This window comes from Tarenaya hassleriana, unplaced genomic scaffold, assembly GCF_000463585.1.
Source record: "Tarenaya hassleriana unplaced genomic scaffold, ASM46358v1 Cleome178, whole genome shotgun sequence".
Taxonomy (NCBI): domain Eukaryota; kingdom Viridiplantae; phylum Streptophyta; class Magnoliopsida; order Brassicales; family Cleomaceae; genus Tarenaya; species Tarenaya hassleriana.
Genome location: NW_010965198.1, coordinates 154,010 through 156,396, shown reverse-complemented (window position 1 = coordinate 156,396; position 2,387 = coordinate 154,010). Strand labels below are relative to the sequence as shown.

General features: G+C 43.1%; 1 protein-coding gene across 1 annotated transcript; it reads left to right on the top strand.

The window, feature by feature from the left end:
* On the top strand, nucleotides 1–1,628 carry LOC104810244. Its single transcript, XM_010536437.1, has 2 exons — nucleotides 1–1,048; nucleotides 1,473–1,628. The coding sequence occupies exons 1-2, from the start codon at nucleotides 343–345 to the stop codon at nucleotides 1,511–1,513; spliced, it is 747 nt and encodes a 248-aa protein (XP_010534739.1). The 5' UTR covers nucleotides 1–342; the 3' UTR covers nucleotides 1,514–1,628.
* Nucleotides 1,629–2,387: the final 759 nt, after the last annotated feature.

The window sequence follows — 2,387 nt, the reverse complement described above, 5'->3', positions numbered from 1 at the left end:
CTACAGTTGATCCGTATCCTTGCGGTATTCGTTGTATCTAGGTTTTTATCACTTGAGCATTATTTCTATATCTAGATCTGCGTTATCAAGTCTTTGGCGCCGTTGCCGGGGAGTAGTTAAGCGTTTGGATAAAGATTCCTTTGAATCTAGATTTTTTTTCTTTTCTTTTCTTTTTCTTTTCCCTCGATTTCTTGATCTATTCTTTGTGTTTGTTCTACTTTCTGGTGTGCAGGTTTCCGGTGTATGACCAGGAGTTCTGGGCCTGACAACCTAGTACCTCTTCACTCTGAAATCGAGAAGTCCTCTAAGCGCAATTGAAAGAAGAAACGACAGCAAAGAAAGATGGAGGAACGTGCTATAGTTGCTGAGAACAACAATGACACTTATGGGGCATACCTTCAGCCTAAGTACATTCAGCAGCTTTCATGCATTCGCCGGCCTAACATCGACCGTAACAATTTTGAGTTTCAACCGGCATTCATCCATATGTTGAGCTCATCGGCTTTCAGGGGCAAACCTAATGAAGACCCAATCCCTCACTTGACTCGATTCAAGCTACTATGCCAGTCGGTGAGGACAGTCCGCGGAGTTACCGATGAGTCTCTCATGCTCATGGCCTTTCCATTCTCCTTAATGGATACTACTCTAGAATGGCTCTACACACTATCTCCAGATTCCATATTCTCATGGGAACAGATGCAAGAGAAGTTCATGCCGCGGTTCTTCCCCGCTAGCAAGACTCAGCTCGCGAAACAACAGATTAACTCATTTTTGCAGGAACCTGATGAATCCTTACGGAAAGCTTGGGATCGCTTTCAAGGATACCAGAGAACATGTCCTCACCATGGATGGGATAAAAGGTACCTTATTTCCACTTTATTGCAGGGATTAAAGGAGGACACTCGGGTTCTTATTCGAGTAGCATGTGGAGGAAGCCTCAACGAAAAGTCATTCGACTTCATAGAGCAACAGATCAACAAGATGGTCAACGAGTGTGCTCTCTCTCACGAGTTTATCAGAAACGTTAGCCTCAAAGACAGTCGTGCAGGTAAGGAAAGTCTATCTGAAATTCAGGCATTACGTGCAGAATTGGGAAAACGTAAAATGCAGGTTGAGAATGCTCATCAGATCTCAGACTTAGACACATCAGCCAACGGGTACATGATTGAAAATGTCTACTACGTAGATAACAACCTGTACTCGAATGTGTACAATCCGGGGTGGAAGAATCATCCAAACTTCTCGTACAAGAATTCTTCCAACGTCTTGAATACTTCCCACAGAAATTTTGGTGGTTCGGCTAATCAGGGTCTTTCTCAAGGACATCAACCTCGACCCCGAGATCCCCTACAACATCAGAATCAGGCCATTCAACACTACCCAACACCTCTTCAATCTCAGCAAAATTACGCTCTGTCTCCGTCTTTACAACAAGTAGATTTGACCTCGATCTTAAGTCTATGTTCGCACAGCTTATGCAGGGTCAAGAAGCTATTCGCACCAAGATGCGTGAACATCAACAAGAGACCGACGCCCACTTGAAGCTTGTCGATAACCAGATTGTTGGGTTTTCCTGGGATCTCTAGAGCGAATCTAATTCCTAAGAGATCAGTTCTAGAGTTTGCGCAGCGGATGAAAAACAAAAATTTTGATGAAACCCTAAAACCTATCATGCATGATCTTGTAGAAACGTTAGAACGCTTACCTCAATCGATCCGGGGCCTGTATCAATCGAAGAACGCGTCTGATCACTGTAGGCAGGAAGAATACCTTGCCCTCTACACGTTGATACGTGTGTATCGAGTCTAAAATCTATAACCCGATTCACAACTCACCGCAAGGATACGGATCATCGTAACACGGGGTCGAACACAAGGACCGGTTGCTAAATCTAAATCCTAAACGAAACTAAATCAAAGCAAGCGAGTAGAAGTGATGGTGGAAGTATATGGAAAGAATAGAAAATAAGGAAATAAAGCAATAAAGACGAGTAGGCTAGCAATCTAAGATGACCGGGGGTGTCGGGACCGTATTCGCATGTATGGGTATATGCTAAGCATGCGAGAATCACGATATTGAATTTGTATTCAGAAATCGTTGATCACTTGCGTGACGAGTCTTAAATTTGTAACCCGAAACACAACTAATCCGCAAGTATACGGATGTCGTAGTACCGGGGTCGAACACAAGGACTTAAGCGGTTAAGCTAGGAATCGACTAAAACTAGGAAAATGGTAAAAATAAAGTTGGAGAATTGTCTTTGGTGGTTTTCAAAGTTGCAGAAAATTAAATGAGAGAAATAAAATCAAAGCAAGCAATAATTCAAGAGGAGATAATCGATTGGCCAAGGGTTATGGATTTCGGGGTTCACCAACATGCGGGATGTG